This window comes from Trachurus japonicus, chromosome 12 (genome assembly GCF_045865225.1).
Source record: "Trachurus japonicus isolate A0001 chromosome 12, Traja_1.0".
NCBI lineage: Eukaryota > Metazoa > Chordata > Actinopteri > Carangiformes > Carangidae > Trachurus > Trachurus japonicus.
Window position 1 is genome coordinate 2,978,925 of NC_140918.1, and position 19,496 is coordinate 2,998,420.

At 41.6% G+C, this 19,496-nt stretch overlaps 1 protein-coding gene across 1 annotated transcript in view; it reads right to left on the minus strand.

Moving 5' to 3' along the window:
• vcanb (versican b) overlaps nt 1-19,496 on the minus strand; it is a 48,301-nt gene that overhangs the window by 13,517 nt on the left and 15,288 nt on the right. Inside the window, exons 7-12 of the mRNA XM_085792606.1 lie at nt 14,772-15,152; nt 12,441-12,764; nt 6,046-6,245; nt 3,877-5,662; nt 2,809-2,922; nt 2,551-2,664 (exon numbers count right to left, since the gene is read on the minus strand). Of these exons, the coding sequence (XP_085648732.1) occupies nt 2,551-2,664; nt 2,809-2,922; nt 3,877-5,662; nt 6,046-6,245; nt 12,441-12,764; nt 14,772-15,152 (2,919 nt within the window). The remainder of the gene's footprint in view (nt 1-2,550; nt 2,665-2,808; nt 2,923-3,876; nt 5,663-6,045; nt 6,246-12,440; nt 12,765-14,771; nt 15,153-19,496) is intronic.

Here is a 19,496-nt window from a genome sequence, read left to right on the forward strand (position 1 = left end):
GACAGAAATATTAGCCGAGCGTCTGGAAGCAATCAGGGCGACGCCCAGCGCTGGAGTGGCCGTGTCCACCTGTGAACATGTGTGTCGGAGAGTGGACGCGGGTGGGTTCACATGTGTGTTTCTGCAGCTCGAGTCGAGGCTCTGGCCTTAATCCCCATCGACGGTGATGCAACGATCACATCAGGACAAAGACACGAGAGGTCACATGACGACGCCTCGGTCTGTCTGCTACGAGCTCATCGCTCTGTCTGCTCAGACACATGTTTCTCCTACAAGATGTTGTTAAAGGACTATAAAAGACAAAAATATGAAATAAAACTAAACAATAAACTCCTGAAATACAAACTCACCGAAGTAAAACAAGAAGATTGGGTGTTTCAGGTGAGCTTGGTAGATACACTGCAAAAATCTTACCAAGAATATTTGTCTTATTTCTAGTCAAAACAAATCTCATTATACCTAAAATATGTATATATACATATACATACATAGTTATACATAAAAAGCAGATTGTTTTTAGACACTTTTGACTTATTTCAAACATATTTTCACTGGAAAAATCTGATAGTGGAGCAAGTTTTTCTTTCTTATTACAAGCACAAAAAACTTGCTTTAACTAGAAGGTTGTTCTACTTATTTCAAGTGAAAATTTGTTTGAAACAAGTAAAAATGATCTAAAAACAAGTAAATTTTTAGGTGATGAGTCTTATTTAAAGTGGAAAGAGATGCGTTTTGACTAGAAATTTGACATTTTGACAAGAAATATTATGACAAATATTCTTGGAAAGATTTTGAGTTTTTGCAGTGTTTCTACAATTAAACATCTCGAAACAGTGCAAATAATTTCAGGAGTGTTTAGATGATCTTTGGTCAAAATGCACTTTCAGTTTAAACTAATGTTCAACCGATGTCGATATTTAAGAGAGAAGGGTGGTCGATGGTCGATGTACAGCGTGAAGCTGATTCTCATAAATGGTCCTAATCTCACTGAACACTAGAAACCTAGCTGTCATAACCCCAAAACTAACTTTATTTCCCATTTCCATCCATTAAAGATGCAGTAAATGTTGTTATCTAGACAATAAACACTTCAAATGCTATAAACAGGCAGTAAAAATTAACTATATTGAGTCTGGGCATCAAAGGCATCTTTATGCAACTGAATCAAGTCAACTGGACTTAGCTTTTGTCTTGATTCAATCGCCTAAAGATGAACTGTGTTGAGCTTTGAAAAGCAACAAGTTTAAGTGTTTTCACACTCCACATCCTATTAATCCTATTAACTTTTTTTTAACTATTTAAAACGTGTCTGAATGTTTCTCAGCTCGTCTTCTGCTCCGTCACATTTGAATGTGGAGAAAATTAATATTCAGCTTGTAATAATCTGCAGTATAACGACATTGTAAACCACAGAAAAGCCCAAAGAAATGTCTGCTCGCTGCTCTTTAATGGACGTGGAACAGGAACTGTATTTATCATTTGTCTCTGAAATCTTGGTTGGAGGTCTGTAAAAATGAACTTATTAAAGTTTTGCTGCAATCAAAAGATTAATATGGATTTACAGCAGCTGCACAGCCACATATCAATCAACTGAAATTAACCGATTTCATTAGAAAGTTTTGCTGGGAAATGTGACATTTATGTGTTGATATGATGCTGGTTATCCAGGTCAGTAGTTTATACACTGCAAAAACTCAAAATCTTTCCAAGAATGTTTGTCTTATTTCTTATCAAAATGTCTCATTTCTAGTCAGAACTAATCTCTTTCCACTTAAAGCAGAAGTAAGTGATATAGTTGTGTTAATATAAGTCTTAAATAGTTATATCTTCCGACAGCAATCACTTACATAGAGTGTTTGGTCTGAAACACGGGTCTGTCAGTCACTCTGCTCTGCTCTGAGCCCAGGAGAAAACATTTATCGTATCCTACAGTTTTTATCCAATGAGGAGAGAGAACGGCATGCAGGGCTGTGTGTGCAGCCAAGGAACGCCGTGAATGTGGCGACGTAGGGACGAGGACTGTTATGGTGCGTTCAAGGAAACTCGTATTTTTCCGACCTGTGAAGTCGTACCAGTTCGATCTGGTGCGAGTTCACCGGTCAGAAGTTACGAGTGGCCGTTATAGTGACTTTCACCGGTAAAACAGGTCGGAGAAACACGAGTGGGTTGCCTGGAACGCTACAAAGTCGTAAGTTGTGACTTGAAGCTGTAATTTACGATTTCAAAAGCCTGCCTGGAACGCAGCATTAGCGAAAACAACCGGACCACTTACTTCTGCTTTAAATAAGACTCATCACCTAAAAATTAACTTGTTTTTAGATCATTTTCACTTGTTTCAAACAAATTTGTAGTGAAAATCTGCTTGAAAGAAGGAAAAAGTGTCTAATAACAAGCTGCTTTTTTAATGTGATGAGTCTTATTTTAAGTAGAATGAGATTTGTTTGGACTAGAAATTAGACAAATATTTTTGGTAAGATATTTGATTTTTTGCAGTGCAGGTAAATTAATCTGAGGATATTCTCTAAACGTGTTGATATGAATGAAGCTGACCTTGTTCACAGAGCTCTCCGGCGTAGCTGGGCAGACAGAGGCAGCTGAAGGAGTTGACTCCGTCCAGACAGGTGGCGCCGTTCAGACACGGGTTGGACTGACACTCGTCAACATCTGCACACACACACAATACACACACACACAACACAACACAAGCTGCATTATACCACAACACCTGTGTGTCTGTCAGCGCAGGGGTCAGAGGTGAGGAGATGACCCTGTTCTCTGTGTGTGTGTGTGTGTGTGTGTGTGTGTTACCTGTTTCACACAGCTGCCCGGTGTATCCAGGTGCACACACACAGATATTTTGTGTTCTCCTCTTGTAGCAGGAGCCGCCGTTCTGACACACATCCACTGTGCACGGCAGCAGATCTACACAACACGACACAATAACGTTAATGAAAACCTATTGAAATCAGGCTAACGTCGCTAACTGGGCTAAAAGCTGTCTACAGGTGCTGCTCAATAAATTATAACATAATGGAAAAGTTTATTTATGTCAGCAATTCAATTCAAAAAGTGAAACTAATACATTATAGAGATCCATTTTTTCGATTAGTTGTTTGGTCAATATAATGTTAAGAAATGTTGAAAAACATCAATCAGTGTTTCTCAAACCACCAGACGACGTCCTCAAATGTCTTGTTTTGTCCACAAACCAAAGAGAGACTCAGTTTATTGTCATAAAGGAACAAAGAAACCAGAAATATTCACATTTAAGGAGCTGGAATCTGAGAATTTTGACTTTTTTTCTTAAAAAACTACTTAAACCGATTATTAGATTATCAAAATAGTTGACGTTAATTTAATATTCAATTATTTTTCGATTAATTGATTAATTGTTGCAGCTCTATTTCAAAGATTTATTCTAATTCTAGTTTATTACATGAAGTTACTATGTCAGTGTCAAGAATTGGTAGGAATTTAAATGTTAGCATGTCATTCGTGATAGAAACAAACACATAGAAAATTTGGGTTAGATGACAATAGAGCTGCAACAATAAATCGATTAATAAAACTATCAACTATTTCGATAATCAAATAATCAGTTTGAGTAATAAACTGAGTCTCTCTTTGGTTTGTGGACAAAACAAGACATTTGAGGACGTCGTCTGGTGGTTTGGGAAACACTGGATTGATATTTTTCAACATTTCTTAACATTATATTGACCAAACTCGATTAATTGTGTAAAAAATGGATCTCTATAATGCATTGATTTTACACATTCATAGTGTTGTGAAATTATATGATAATCGTAATACCGTGACATCACTAATCTACAGAATTAAATATATAATAACAGTGCTTCATAGCGTATACTGTACCTGTGACATCAATGGTGCTGGCGTCCACAGTGAAAGCCGAGTCCGTGCCGGTCTCAGGCCGCTCCGTGGCCTCGGCCTCTTCTGGTCTCTGCGGGGCCGTCTCCACCAGAGCCGGAGCGATCTCTTTATCGTAGTCTTCAAAGTCGTCAGGGAGCTGCGTGGCGGCCGGGTCGGGGAGCAGAGCCCACTGGGGCACGGAGCGGGTGTTCTGGTCGAAGGTGTACAACGGCGCAGTGGTGGTGGTGGACAGTTCTTCAGTCTGGTCTCTGATGGACTCAGCAAGGTGAGTGATGTGGTTGTCAGAGGTTGAGGGTGTAGATTCAGTTGGGAAGGTGGTGTAGTGGTCGGATTGTGAGGGTGTAGACTCAGTTGAGCGGGCGCCAGAGGTTGCAGGTGTAGACTCAATGGGTTGGGTGGTGTGATGGTCAGATTGTGAGGGTGTAGATTCAGTGGAATGGGCTCCAGAGGTTGCAGGTGTAGATTCAGTTGGGAAATTGGTATGATGATCAGATTTTGAGGGTGTAGACTCAGTAGAATGGGCTCCAGAGGTTGAGGCTTTAGACTCAATGGTTTGGGTGGTGTGGTGGTCAGATTTTGAGGGTGTAGACTCCGTGGAATGGGTGGTGTGGTCTTCAGAAACTGACGGTGTAGATTCAGTGGTGTGGTCTTCAGAAATTGCAGGTACAAACCCAGAAGGACGGGTGGTGTGGTCTTCAGAAACTGAGGGTGTAGACTCGGTGGAATGGCCTTGAGAGGTTGCAGGCGTGGACCCAATGGGTTGGGTGGTGTGGTGGTCAGATTTCGAGGGCGTAGACTCGGTGGAGTGGTCTCGAGAGGTCGCAGGCGTGGACTCGGTGGAAACAGCGAGACGTTTCTTGTCGTCCGAGGCGGCGGTGGAGGTCTGAGTGGACGGTTGCGACGTGCTGGTCGCTTCTCCTGGAGGGTCGACAAGATCGTCCCAATCCCCCGACGCCGTCTCCCCGTCCCCGGACTGCTCTGCTGCGCCGCCTGAGCCTGTTTCTGAAACCGTCTCGACATCTGGTGAAGCCACGGGCGCTTCCGTGACCTCAGCGAACGCCACTGAAGGTTGTCGAGGCTGCTGGGGAAGCGTCGTCTCCACTGGTTCTTGTCCCGAAGCTTCCTCTTCTCCAGACGCTTCTCCAGAACCGGCGCTGTCTTCGATCTCGGTCTGCACGGTGGTGGTGGTGGGTTCTTGTGGCGACCGCGTGACCGGGGCGGACGTAGACGTAGTAGGAAGCTCCGAGCCCCCGATCTCGGCCTCGTCGGTCATCATTCCCGAATGTCCGTCTGCAGCGGCGGGGGTGGTGGGAACGGCGTCGTCTGCAGAGCCTTCCTGCACAACGCCACCACCGACGGCGATTGCAGAACCCTCCTCCGTGTCGTCGTCAATGGAGACCGGACCTGACGGCGTGGTCGGTGCTGGTGAGGAGATGGACACGGAGAGTGTGTCGAGGGCTGCGGTGGCAGTGGCGGTGGTGGTGGCAGTCGTCTGATCATCTGGATCTTCAGTTGTGGCTTTGTCTGTAAAGTCGGTGAAGACGTAAGTGACCACCTCGACGTCCGAACCCGGTTCTGTCACCGCGTCTGTGGTGTGACTGGTTTCCTCTGTGGGTGTCTCCACTGTGTAGTCTAAGAGATCGTAGTCAAAAGAAGTCGGACTTTCCACCTCGTCATCCTCTTCTCCTTCCTCTGGCACCCGAATGGGAGTCGCCGTCTCAAACTGATCTCCTCTGGCTTCCTGTAGTCCATCCGGCTGAAGCGTCACCTGCTCAGATCGGGAAGGAGGAAGACGAGTAAATAACGGCTTTAAAGAAACATTAGGTAACCCTTTAATTTACAGGCAGCTAATTATGTCATAATGTCTAGAAATAACAATTAATTGCGTCATAATGTCTAGAAATAGCCTAGAAATAACGGTCAATTGCAAGGACTTGGTGGAGAAAAGTTCTGGCCTTTCCCAAAACATTCAAAGTATGAAAAGCATGTGTAATCTTTTGCCTTCATGAAAAACATGACATTACTATGAAATTGACCATTATTTCTAGGCAATTTTTTGACATTAGCGCGTTATTATCACGTAATTAGCAGCCTGTAAATTAAAGGGTTACCAAACATTACAGTGCAATAAAGTTTGGGTCTTCCACTTACCTCGTGTTTCCCATTGACAAAGCTGACGGTGGGAGGCAGGTTGATGGGCGACGGGTCCTGAGAATCGAGGTCTCCGCTGCCCTGGATGGCTTCGCTGGTGATCGGGGACAAGTCCGTTATCTCGGGGAACTGGGGGAACATGATGTTGGGGCCGCTGATGGCGTTTCCAGGCTGGTTAATGAACTCCAGGATGTGGTCGACTAGACACGGGAAACAACAGGACACCAAGTTTAATCAAATAAAACAGTTTTTATCGTCATGATGCAGCAGCTTTAACTGTAAAGACTCTTGAGGCCAATTTGTGGTTTGTTATTTTGGGTTAAATAGATAGAATTTGCTTGTTTCTTCTCTCTTCTTTTCTCTCTTTCATTTGATTGATTTGAAGACGTAGCCATATATGAACATCACAGCTCATGATTAAGCCAGTTAACATGAATAATATCCTACTAGCTAACTTAACTCTGCTACATTTGTACCATAAAGGTACAGTGTGTAACTGATTTGGCTTTTTATTAGCAAAAATCAAAATATTGCTAAGTCTAATCACAATCGCATACAAATGAAACTTTCTCGTAGCTTAGAATGAGTTGTTCACAAATACATAGGTGGCCGGTGGGAGGAGAAGCAAGCAAAGACGACTGCGTTGGTAAACAACGGTGATACATAGTTTCATTTTTCAGCTCACACACACGTTTGTTTTCACTTCACAGCTGGCAGAGCGTCGTGTTTCCATGACAAATGACCGGAAAAAGACGCGCATGACCGTGACGTTATGTTTACATGACTCCAAATTGTAAAAATGAGTCTCTAAAGTATCGCTAACAACATAGACACACGTTTAAGTACACAGGTACACGGGTTATTTGTAGCGTCGCTCATTTCGCTGTAGCCGCTAACGGAGCTAACGGCTTAACGGAGCTAACAGGTACTCGCCAATACCGAAGTCGGCATTTTCAGCTGTGTTGGAGTCATTTCCGATACTGGTTTTGGAATCGGAACAACTCTACAATAAACCACTCCTAACCTCTCAATGATAACCTAGATTTCAGCGAGCACTGAAATATAGAAACTAAACACTAGATGTCACTGTTTCCTTCATATTTTACACACTGGACCTTTAATGAAGCAGCTCCAGAGTCCTAGTTCTGGTTAAACCAATGACTTGTAACTAGTTCCAGGGAGAATGGAGCGTCTCTTGGCTGAAAACCAACCTTGTAAGATCAGAGCCTCCGACCCGGTGTCCCAGCTCTCGTCTCCATGGCGACACCGCCACACAAACGTAACGCGCTAACCCGTAACCCGTAATCTCTGGTTGATGACAGATCAACAGTTTCGTTGTGTTCCCAATCCATTCTAGCACAACTCCATCAAGAAACCCTGTCCATTTGTTGCATCTTCATCCATCTTATCCATCCATAAAACAGTCTTTTTTCTTTTTTATGTGTGTTTTTCCTGTTTTATGAATTCTGTTGTTATGCCCTTGTGTTTATTTGAATGGCTTTTAACACCTTGCCAGGAGGACTACAGTCGGAAGCTAGCCGTTGGCTAACACTGGCACTTTTACATTTTATTATGTCCATTAATGTGCATTGTCCTCCTTAAATAAAAATAAAATAAATAAATAAAAAAGATAAGACTACACAGATATACACATGGTAACATGGTAGATGATAAATAACCTTATCCACCACTCCATGGATTGATTTCTCACCAGCTTCGTTGTTGGAAACAGATGATGCACATGGAGGAGAGGAGGGTTAGAGACACAGAGGAGGAGACACCAGACCAGAGACTTCAGGTTTAATTGATTTAATATTAAGTTACTATCTAATGAGACAGAGAATCTGACCTGGCATCAGTCAACCTCTGGTTTTAATACATGGTGCTATAGAGACATTGAGGTTAAAGGTCAACCACAGACCTAAACACACTCCCTCTTATCTTCCTTAGTTTATATGTTGGTTAATGTACTTGATGTGTGTGTATCTGTGTGTGTGTGTGTAAGTTGTGTTTGGTCGCTGCCCCCGGGCGTCTCTCTAACAATGCAGGCTTGTGTCTGTTCATTAAGACTTTACAGGACACATGGAAACGATATCTAAGACGTGACACGAACGCAGGTCTGAGTTCAGTCAGTGGTTGTTGACGATGGGAGCTGCACGCTGTGACCAGACCTGCAGCTTCTCTTTGAACTCAACCGATCTCCGTCGTTAAACCTGCCAGTTTTCATCCAAACACTCGACTCGACGCCTCAGTTTCCCCATAATTTCCTCAGGTTGTGGACACAGCGAGCTGCCGGGCCTCACACACACACACACACACACACACGTCTGTGATGATGTATTAAAGGGATACAGTAGTTCACCCAAAATTGAAATTTCCCTCATTATCTCCTCCCCCTCATGTGGACTAAGGGCTGGGAGAAGTTTCAGAGTCCTCCGTGGCTTCTCTGAGTTACAGGGGGTCTCGGCGTAGCAGTGCATGTCCATATAACGGTTGCAAATGGATACCAACTGTCTTCGTAAAACAAAAAGACACACCAAAAAACATCCAAATACCTCCATGCTGCTCGTATGTAATGTCCGTCTTGTATTGAAGCCCCGAAATGCGAAATTGTCCTGGAAAAAATTAAATAAGTCTATATTTCAAGCTTGTTTGTAGCGGACGGGACAATTTCTCATGTCGGGGCTTCAATACAAGATGGACATTACATACGAGCAGCATGGAGGTATTTGGATGTTTTTTGGTGTGTCTTTTTGTTACGAAGACAGTTTGCAACCGTTATATGGACATGCACTGCTACGCCGAGACCCCCTGTAACTCAAATTTCAATTTTGGATGAACTATCCTTTTAACCTGTGCAACTGAATATGCCCCCCCCCCCCTCTACATTTCAATAATAAACACGACTCCTGGAAGATGGGGGGTAATAAACACAGGGGCAGTTGTTTTGGAGTCAGACGTGGGGCCACTTCCCCTGATAGAGAATGTTTTTGCTACCAACTCGAGGAGGTTATTGATCACTGCTGCTCTGGTGAACGCACCGCAACAGAAAGGTCTCACAGTTTGGGAAACAGTCTTTTTTTCAATTTACCAAGGAAGTTAAAAACTCCTTGGCGAATAAATATGACTGAATCGTGGTTTCCACTGCTTCCTCCAACATTTTACTGTCACTGGCTAACTGATAAATGTCATTTGGTTTATTAAATTCGTCCCAAACATAAAAAAACAAAGAAACATCCCAGCTACTACTTTACAGCCTGGCCTTAAGCCCTTTTTAAGTATTAATAACAGCTTAAATTAACAAGAGAAAACAGTCAACACAATTCAACAATCAATAACTATTTTTCCACAATCAATAATGTTTAAATATTTTCTGATTTAAGCTTTTTAGAGATGAAGATTTCCCTTTTTTTTATGTCATAAAGAAATTAAATTGATAAACGTTTAAGCAGTCATTTTTGGACAGATTGATCTAAAGAATAATCTGAATATTAATCGATAATGACAATAATTGATTGCCTTACTTATGTTTTAGGACTAAAACTGACATTTAGTTTATTAAATTTGTCCCAAACATTAAAAACAAACACCCCAGCTAGGCTACTCCTTTACAGCCTGGCTTTAAGCCACTTAAAACATTACGCAGTTTAAATTAACAAGAGAAAACCCCCCCAATACAATTCAACAACCAAATGTTATCAGCATAATCAATTAATAGTTAAATATTTTCTGATTCAAGCTTCTCAGATATTAAGTTTTCCCTTTTTCCCCTTTTTAAACTGATAAACGTTCAAGCTGTCATTTCTGGACAGATTCATCTAAAAAATAATCTGAATTTATTATTATTTTATATGTATTTATTATTTAAGAACGGATTGTTACACTTGTGTTTTAGGACTAAAAGTGAAACTGAGTCCATGACGGCGTGTTAACAACGACCACTTTAACCAGAGGTTGTTGTCTGGTGTTGTGGCCCCGGGCCTCTACGTAGGTGTGTGTGTGTGTCTGTCAGGTGTGTGTGTGTTGAGTGGTGTATTGGTGTTAGTTGGTCGTTAGTTACAGATATTTAACCCGAGTCTTCATGAGCTTCGGCTGCTTTTCCCTCCAGAGACTCTGTGATGTGTTTACAATATGTTAAGCTACAAAGTTGGCCGAGCGGAGACGACTGACTTCATAACTTTCCACATCTGGATCCACAAACTGAGTGTGTTTGTGTGTGTGTGTGAGAGAATCTCTCAGCACACAAAGGTAACAAACCATTAACTGTTTCCTATGATGACAACACACACACACAAACACACACACACACAGGTTACAGTAAAGTCCCTGACACACAGCGAAACATGAGGTCACCGTGGAAGACAAATGTTCTCACTGAAAGAACCAAGTTTCACGTTTCATATGAAGTTGTTGGGTCCCAAAGCAACAAAGGGGAGTTTTTTTTTTGCACAAGATGCAGAGAGAAACATGGCAGCTCACACACACACATGTGGAGATATGAAGGTCAGATCTGAGATGTTAGTTAGACAGAAGACAGAGGCGTTCGTCCTCCGGTGGTTTAAATTACATAACCAAAACAAAACCGTCTCGTTGTGATGGATCGAGACGTCGTGGTGCATCAGTTTAGTGCGTAGTTTATCTCCGCTTAGTCTATCTTAGCATAGCATAGCAGGGAAAACAACTAGCCTCAGTCTAAAATAAAAAAAAAAATACAAGAAACAAGAAACACATCAAGCATCAAATCAATAGGCTAGTTATTGGCAGTAAGTTGTTTGGGACCTTACTAATGCCTTTTCAAAATAAGTGCATTAGTGTTTCCAAAACTAGGCAATATCATTGCACAAATAAAATGATATAAAATAAATATATTAAAGACAATAACTAATAGTTTATTATTCTGTTATTTGTCTAATTAAATAACTTGAAGCTTTAATACAAACCTCAACACAGTAGGAGATTAGCCTAGCCTAGCTTAGCTTTAGCCGTTTATTTACCTATTTTTTCTTCTCTCTCTTCTTTCTGTACTTTCATTTATTCTTTTTCTTGGTTTTAATTGTATGTTTGATGTTTCTATTTGAAAAAAAATGTATGTTTTTATGTAAAGCCCTTGGTATGAAAATCAAGCTGCCTTGTTTGTGTTTTAAGAATGCACAGTTCAACTAGAGAATGCATTTCCTGAAGGAAATACGGGTGAATGCTGAAAGCTGAAAGCTGAATGAGCTGAATAAATTGTTGAAACAATGCTGAATTTGTGTTTTAAGAATGCAAAATTCAATGAAAATATAAAATACTTACTATTATTTAATACAGTGGTTCTCAACGTGGGGTCCGGGGACCCCCAGGGGTCCTTGAGAGTGTTCAAGGGGGTCCCCAACTTTTTCTTGAAATTTTACCACTTTTTCTAGAATTTTTTTTACTTTTTTCTTTGAGAAATTTTACCACTTTTTTTCTAGAAAATGTTTTACTTTTTTTTTTGAGAATTTTACCACTTCTTCCTAGAAATGTTTGAATGTTTTTGGAGAAATTGTACCACTTTTTTCCAGAGAATTTTTCTATAATGTTTCCAAAAATTCACGCCATTGGCCCTAATTTGAATGTACAAAACTTTATTCAGTCTCGGAACTCAGAAATATTTGTGTATTTCTGGTGTTTGCTTCAAAATGTGTCCAATGGGGGTCCGTGCCGTGGTCTAATTTGTGTCAATTTTGGGGTTGTTGATGTAAAATAGTTTGAGAACCACTGATTTAATACTATTACTATATAAATAAGAGTCTCCATGACGACTGTGAACAGATTTGGACCTAGAAGAGGAACCAGAGGAACCATGCAGACGTTAAAGCAGATATCAGTGGCACGGCCGTTTCGGCTAATGCTGTGTTCAAGGCAGGCTTTTGAAACCGTAAGTTACAGCTTCAAGTCACAACTACGACTTGGTAGCGTTCCAGGTAACCCGTAGCTCGTGTTTTTACCGTCCTGTTGTCTGTGAAAGTTCCCTATAACGGCCACTCGTAACTTCCGACCCGTGAACTCGTACCAGATCGAACTGGTACGACTTCACAGGAAGGAAAAACACAAAGTACGAGTTTCCTTGAACGCACCATGAGTTAGCAGCCCCCGCCCTTGTCAGGCATCAATTGGTCCTCGTGCTACGTCACCACATTCACGCGCATCCCTTGGCTGCACACACAGCCCTTCATGCCGTTCTCTCCCCTCATTGGATAACACTTGTATCCCACAAGGAAAATTTTCTCCTCGGGTTACAGCAGAGCAGAGTGACGGAGAGACTCGTGTTTAGGCTGAAATACTTCATGTAAGTGATTGCTGACGGAAAATAGGACTATTTAGGACTTATATTAACAAAAACATTCCACTGATATCTGCTTTAAGTTACTCACCGGACTGATTCTCGCTGTGCACGTTGACGATGATGAGGTGGAAGGGCGGCGACGGCACGATGAGGTCAATGGTCGGTATGTCTCCGGTGGTGACTTCCTCTTTGAACACCACTGCTGGACTCAGGCCGTCTGGGAGGACCGGCGCCGGGGTGGAGGCCGCGTCCACGTGGCCGTGCTGCGGCGTCACGTCTGGTGGTGTCGGTGGCGTGCTCTCCAGACCCGGGTTCGCCTCCATCATGGTTGTTGACTCTGAAAACCAGCTCGGTGTTGGAGCAACTGAAGCTCCGGCCTCATCGGTGCTGCCTCCCTCCCCGCTGCCGCTACCTAGAGATAGATAGATAGATAGAATCATCTTTCTTTCATCATATCCTCTTCTTTGGGTGTGTTTGAACTATTGGCCAGCCATAGAGACTTGTAGCCTAATAAAACCTTCAGTAGCTTCAATTAGCTGATTGTCAGGTCTAAATCATTGCGATGTCTTTTCTAATTAAGGATATTTTTTGACAAATTATATTTCTTCCCAATACCTTATTCAATTGGTGTAGAGGCAAATTAGATTAGATTAGATTCGATTAGATAGATAGATAGATAGATAGATAGATAGATAGATAGATAGATAGATAGATAGATAGATAGATAGATAGATAGATAGATAGATAGATAGATAGATAGATTGTCATTTTCACAACAACGAAATTGAAAGTGCATCTCCTGCACAAACATAAAATTCATCCATTCACAGCCTTACTCAGCATTAAGTGCAATTAGTGCTTTAGGGTAAAAAGTGTTCTTTAATCTGTTTGTAGTGGCTTTAATTGTCCTGTATCTCCTGCCAGCTCAAACAGACAGTGACCAGGATGTGTTGTGTCCTTGAGGATCTTTTTTTGCTTTTGTGAGACACAAAAAAAGTGGGGAGAGCACAGCTGACGATCGTTCGGGCAGTGGTTATGACCCGCTGAAGTGCCACCTTCTCTGCTACTGTGCAGCTGGCATACCACACACACAGACAGTATAGAGAGCCGAAGCGGAAGCAGGAAGTAACGGTCGCCATGGGAACTCAACTCGGAAAAAGTCTCCATGTCAGTGAACGGGACTCCAAGTTTTATTTCGTGATCCGATTGAATTGTGTCATGAGAAAGAAATCTGTCCTCTACCTGTTTAAAACATCACGTTTCATGAAGAGAAATCAGCAGTTTGTTCTAAAACTATTGTAGAATAAAACTCCTTGGAATCCGTAACCAGAAAGACTCCAGGTGGCGTAGTGACGTCACCATGGCGACCACATGGCGCCCTTTCCCGTGTCAGTTGGTGACATATTTTTTGTGGGACACCAGATTTGTAGTCCATAGAGCGTCTTCACACTAAATACATTCTTCTGTTGCTGTTTTACGATACTGATTTCTGCAGATTTCTCTTCATGAAACGTGATGTTTTAAACAGGTAGTAGGACATATTTTTTTCTCATGGCGCAATTCAATCGGATCACAAAATAAAACTTTGACTCCCGTTCATTTACATGGAGACTTTCAGAGTTGAGGTCCCATGGCGACCGTTACTTCCTGCTTCCGCTTCGGCTCTCTATAAACCAAGAGCTTCCATGAGGAGTCAGCTTCCTGTATGATGTCACTAGGCTTCTGCACGGCCACGCCCCTTTAGAGAGACCAGAGGCAGCCTGGAGTGTATTGACTCCAATGGGACAATTTAACGTGAACACAGATTATGGTCTGTCCTTTCTCCCCACAAATTTTGGACTCATTTTTCACAAGCCACATCTCTTCTGAACAGTTTGACACAAAAAATTTTCGATTTTCAGACGGACACATCAGGAGAAAATCCACTTTGTTCCAGACCTGTCTCTGTCTCTACGACACACTCTCGCCAGATTTGGCTCAGATCTCCTAGGCAACGTCAAACAAACGGCCGCAAACTCCCGTGCAAATGATTAAAATTATTTTTGGCATGCTAAATATGACTGTTAGTAGTGTAAATATTTAATGTTATCATAAGAAAATATAAATATCTCACTTTCATCTACCTACAAATTGTATAAATCCACACACACGTTCACAGACGAGGTGGTGACGGTTGGCCACGCCCATTTAGAGAGACAGGAAGTGAAACCGTTTCTATCATTGGAGCAGCCTCTCATGGAGCATCTTTCCATTTATTGAATATCTTTTGTCCAACCTTAGAACGCTGCATAGACTTGGTAGTTATTCATAATTTGATGCTTAAACCTGACAATGAAAAACAGTTTGGCAATTTTACAGATACTGCACTTTGCCTTTGTAGGGCAGTATTACACAGGCAGCATGTTAGTAGTAGTAGTACCTGAAGCCGCCGGGCCGCTGTCCTGTCCTCCTCCGTGGGGGATGTCGAGGTGCGGGGTCTGAGAGCGGGTGGTGGGTAAAGCTGGCAGCTGCTCCGGCATCACGTCTCCTCTCACCGGCACCGACTCCACCTGGCCGGCATCGAACCCTTCAACGATCTCGTCGTCTAAGACCAGAGGTGTAGGTGTGGGCGTGGCGGTCGGGGCGGTGGTGTGGGGGGAGGTGTGGAGGGCGCTGTGTGGTCCCGGGGTGGGGTTGTGGGCCGCAGCTTGAACCGCAGCTTGAACCGCAGCTTGCTCAGGTCTGTACGGTTCTGGGGTGCTGCTGGCCGGGCCCATCGTCGTCGTCATGGAGATCGTCGTGGTTGGCTCAGGTAGTTTGGCTGTGAGAGAGAGAGAGAGAAACAGAAACAGACGAGTTTCAGTTTTTCTGATGATGAAATCAAAGTCCTGTTAAATGTAACAAACAGTCACACAGGTTTATAGTCCGTTTGTTTGATTTCTGTTTCAACTCTAGAGACGTTTTTGTTTTGGCGGGCTTCGCTAAAAACCACAGTATCCATGAGCCTCAGCTGCTGTTGCCATGGAGGCACACTGCAAAAACTCAAAATCTTACCAAGAATATTTGTCTTATTTCTAGTCAAAATGTCATTTCTAGTCAAAACTAATCAAATTATACTTAAAATAAGACTCATCACATAGAAATTAGCTTGTTTTTACACAATTTTTACTTCTTTCAAGCAGATTTTCACTTGGAATAAGTAGAAAAAATCTGATAGTGGAGCAAGTTTTTCTTCCTTATTACAAGCATAGAAAACTTGCTTTCACTGGCAGATTTTTCTACTTATTTCGAGTGAAAATTAGTTTGAAACAAGTGAAAATGATCTAAAAACAAGTTGATTTTTAGGTGATGAGTCTTATTTTAAGTGGAAAGAGATTAGTTTTGACTAGAAATGAGACATTTTGACAAGAAATAAGACAAATATTCTTAGAAGATTTTGAGTTTTTGCAGTGCATGGACCCATTACCCATTCCGAGTCCGAATTCGAAACTAGGAATGACGTCACGTCCGAGTTCACCGCCAGGGAAAACCAACCACTTTGTTATGTAATTGTGATATAAATAATCACATAATAATTATGATCGTATGTTTGTGTAATAATGTTTTATACATTTATCTTTGGTTGTATTCATCCATTTGTTGTTGCCTAAAGCTTTTTTGTTAGCCTCAGCAGAAGTAGGCCTACTGAATTATTAAATACAAATAATGAATATAAATACAGCAATATTAAAGAAATAATATGTTAATTCATGGTACGAATCGGATCAATGGATTTATTTACTGGGTTGGACAACACATGTTAGCCAGCAGCTACACAGAAGTTTGTATTTATAAACAAACCTGCACTTTGTCTGGTCGTCAAGAGAAAAGTAAAACGTAGTATTGTAAGTATTGTATTACCCTTAAATCACAGTTTAAGACTTTCTGGTTCAGCTCTGCGCTATTCAAGCGATTGATTACTACCAATAGCTCAAATAATCCCTTTAACTGTTGGTTTGGTTCACACACACAAATAAGACATAAAATTACAACAGACTGGCTGAATATCACATTCTACATGTCTGACTGACTCTGAATGCCTCACCGGGGAATTTTAAAACGGTTTCTGCCAAAAGAAACCACTCTACGCAAAATTGCCTTATCATGCTAATAATAATAACAACCAAAAGCCTAAATGGGTAGAAAATCAACTTTAGACCTTGTGTTGTGTTATGCTTCGATTAAAAAAAAAGAAAGAAAAGCTGCACAGTGATGAAAATGATCCATTGTTTGAAAAGCGTGGGCTGAAACATGTAAAAACTCTGAGTCCCACGACGTCACACGTTTACACAATGAGTCAGTCTCGTCGTCATGACTCATTAAAATAAGAGAAAACGTGCGATCTGGAGGCGGCCAATCGGTCTGCTGCTGCTATAAAAGGAAATGCAACGACGGCTTTTTGATTTTTCAAACATGAAGTCACCTGTCGAAAAATAAAACAGTCTGAGGCGCCGCCGCCGCGACGACTGTTATTTAGGCCTCAAAATAAAAAAGCTGGGACAAGGAATGTGTTTTCTTTTCTCTGCTAAACACACACACACACACACAGAGTTTAGGGGCCTTGAACGCACCACGAGGCTTTTGTCCTGTGATGCTCGCAAAGATTTATATCTCATTATGATGGAATACATACCATATGAGCACAGACAGGAAATAAGGCTGCCCAACACACACAAACACACACACATACACACACAGACACACACATACAATGCCCTCCTTTGTGCAGCTTTAAGTGCTGAGTTCATGTTGTAGTTAGTGTCCTGGGAATAAGCAGCTTTGAACGTCACTGACATAATGCTTTAATAAACGCCACGTAATTGAAACTCCCTTACATATGGATGGAGGGAGGAGGAGGAGGAGGAGGAGGAGGAGGAGGAGGAGGAAGGGGAGGGATAGGTGGAGTTCCCGTTTTTCCAACTCCTCGTCCTGCATGTTTAACCCAGAGTTGGAAAGTGAAACTGATAATTTATTCACGTTTTTACTTTTTTCGACTTTATGTTCCTTCTCCTTGGTTTTTTTTATGTTGTTAAACAGCTGCAGCTTTTCAAATTAAGAGTTTACATTAAACACATTTGATCGTGTCACCTGCTTCACTGAGTGACTCATGGTTTGTTTCACAGTTGTTATTATTATAAGAGTTACAGCCAAACCTGTAAAAATAAAACTCACATTACAACAAACTGTGATCATGCAGGCTGGCAAAATGAACCCTCTTTTTTTCTGTCGTGTGTTAAAAAAGGGCATTTTCTCCAGATGTTTAACATTAGACTTGTGTGATCAATCATCAGTCGTATTGACGGGATTATTTGGACAGATAAAATCATTTGAACCTTTATATCCTCAATTTAAATATAATTATCTACTCTATTGTCAACGTTTTATTTCGTTACAGTCGTCTTGTTATGTTCTTGTTGTCTGCATTATTATGTAATTTGTATTACTATGTTTATTGTCACTGTACTGTTTTTATGTTATGGGACTTCGGATGGAAATCAGCATTGCTGCTATAATCTGGCACATTTACATGTTTTTATATGTTCATTAATGTGTACTGTCCCACCCAAATGAACAAATAAAGTAAAGTAAAGTAAAGTATAGTAAAGTACTCTGCAGGTTATTTTCTTCATTAATTTTGTCAATAAACTTGTCAAAGTGACGTTTCTGATTAGATTTAACTTGATTCTCATTGGGTACAAACTACAAAATCGGTGAAATGTAGTTATCATTTAAAGGGATAGTTCACCCAAAATTCAAATTTCAAATGTCGACTAAGAGCTGTGAGAAGTTTCAGAGTCCTCCGTGCCTTCTCTGAGTTACGGGGGGCTCCGCGCAGCAGTATTTGTCCATATAATGGTTGTCAATGGATACCAACTTTCTTTGTCCAAAAAGACACACCAAAAAACATCCAAATACCTCCATGCTGCTCGTATGTAATGTCCCTCTTGTATTGAAGCCCCAACATGAGAAATTGTTCCGCCAGTGACACAGGAAGAGCAGTGAACTGAGACACTGGGAGCTTCCGCTACAAACAAGCTTAAAATATAGACTTATTAAATTTTTTTCAGAACAATTTCTCATGTCTGGGCTTCAATACAAGAGGGACATTACAGACGAGCAGCATGGAGGTATTTGGATGTTTTTTGGTGTGTCTTTTTGGACGAAGAAAGTTGGTATCCATTGACAACCATTATATGGACAAATACTGCTGCGCGGACCCCCCCGTAACTCAGAGAAGGAACGGAGGACTCTGAAACTTCTCCCAGCCCTTAGTCCACATGAGGGTGAGTAGATAATGAGTGAAATTTGAATTTTGGGTGAACTATCCCTTTAATGAACTGTTATTTACACACTTTCAGTTGGTGAAACTTTAGTTTTACTTGATGTTTCAGTAGTTTTGCTTCCTGAGTTGAAACTCTGTTTAGTTCTTGTTGCTGCTGCAGACAGAGGAGACCCGGGCCGCGTCGCCGCCCAGGTATGATGTCATGCGCTTGGCGAGCGGCGTTGCTCTGGCCGGGTCGGGGTCTGTCCTCATACTGTCACTTCGCTGTGCGTCGACTCTCTTTCTTTCTTTCTTTCTTTCTTTATTCCCCTTCTCTCCTTTCTCTGTGTTTGGTTTCCTCCTGCAGCGCTGCCACCTCGCTCAGCGCTTGGCAGGACGTTACCGCGGCCTCGGGTCCAGAAAGTTCCTCGCGCTCTTGCCAGACGCTCACGACTGTTTGCAATTATATCATCTGCAAAGCATCAGACTGCGAGTGTGTAATCACAGCACCTACTGCTGCACCGCTCTGAGCTGCTGAGCGTCTTTTAATGATCCTGATGTTTCTTGTGGGAGAGAGATCGCTCTGTAGCTACACTGCAAAAACTCAAATGTCTTACCAAGAATATTTGTCTTATTTCTAGTCAAAACTAATCTCATTCTACCTAAAATAAGACTCATCACATTAAAAGTAGCTTGTTTTTAGACACTTTTTACTTCTTTCAAACATATTTTCACTTGAAATAAGTAGAAATCTGATAGTGGAGCAAGTTTTTCTTTCTTTATTACAAGCACAAAAAACTTGCTTTTACTGGCAGATTTTTCTACTTATTTCAAGTGAAAATTTGTTTGAAATAAGTGAAAATG